At 64.2% G+C, this 600-nt stretch overlaps 1 protein-coding gene across 1 annotated transcript; it reads right to left on the bottom strand.

Annotated features, from left to right (window-relative positions):
- Window positions 1–31: 31 nt before the first annotated feature.
- Window positions 32–394, bottom strand: Pmar_PMAR008584 (hypothetical protein; the record flags this gene model as incomplete). Its single annotated transcript, XM_002771218.1, has 1 exon — window positions 32–394. The coding sequence occupies one exon, from the start codon at window positions 392–394 to the stop codon at window positions 32–34; it is 363 nt and encodes a 120-aa protein (XP_002771264.1).
- Between the last annotated feature and the right edge of the window lie 206 nt (window positions 395–600).

The following is a 600-nucleotide window of genomic DNA, read 5'->3' as shown; positions in this document are numbered from 1 at the left end:
GGCATGAGCTTCTCGCGGATGAGCTCACGACTCAGGCGGGAGTATAGCTCGGAGCCGGGTACAGACCAGACTGTTCCGGAACTTCAGCGCCTTCTGCTGCCGGTTCGCCAACGTCAATGATAACGGGCTCCCCGGAAGTGACACCGCAGCTGGCGCTACTTTGCAGAGGCCCAGGATAGGGGGCGGCAGTGGTGCCCGGGTCCCCGCTGGCCGTATCGAGACCGAGAGTAGTGCCGACCGGACCAGCACCGCCGGGAGCGGGCCCGCTGCCCGAGGCCATCATGTGGGGCTGCATGATCAAGCCCTGACTGTCGACGCGGATGCCTCTGCCGAGAGGGCCTTGGCCGTCGACGGGTGTGCCATCCGAATTGGAGCTGTTCGCAGGAGAGGACATTGCAGCAAGCAAAGTCTGAGACCCAGCTGGACGTCGCGATTAAGCAATATCGCAATGGGGGAGCCGAGCTCGCCACCCCGGTAGCCGCGCAACCCAAAGATCCAGTCGGCGCGGCAGCTGCCGCTTGAGCTGGGCCGGGTGCAACGCTGCGGCATCATGGGTCCGAAAGAACGGAGGGAACCTCCAACCGTTGGAAGCCTATCAGA

The sequence above is a fragment of the Perkinsus marinus genome (assembly GCF_000006405.1).
Source record: "Perkinsus marinus ATCC 50983 genomic scaffold scf_1104296963198, whole genome shotgun sequence".
Taxonomy (NCBI): Eukaryota; Perkinsozoa; order Perkinsida; family Perkinsidae; genus Perkinsus; species Perkinsus marinus.
This window is presented reverse-complemented; position numbering and strand designations above follow the sequence as displayed.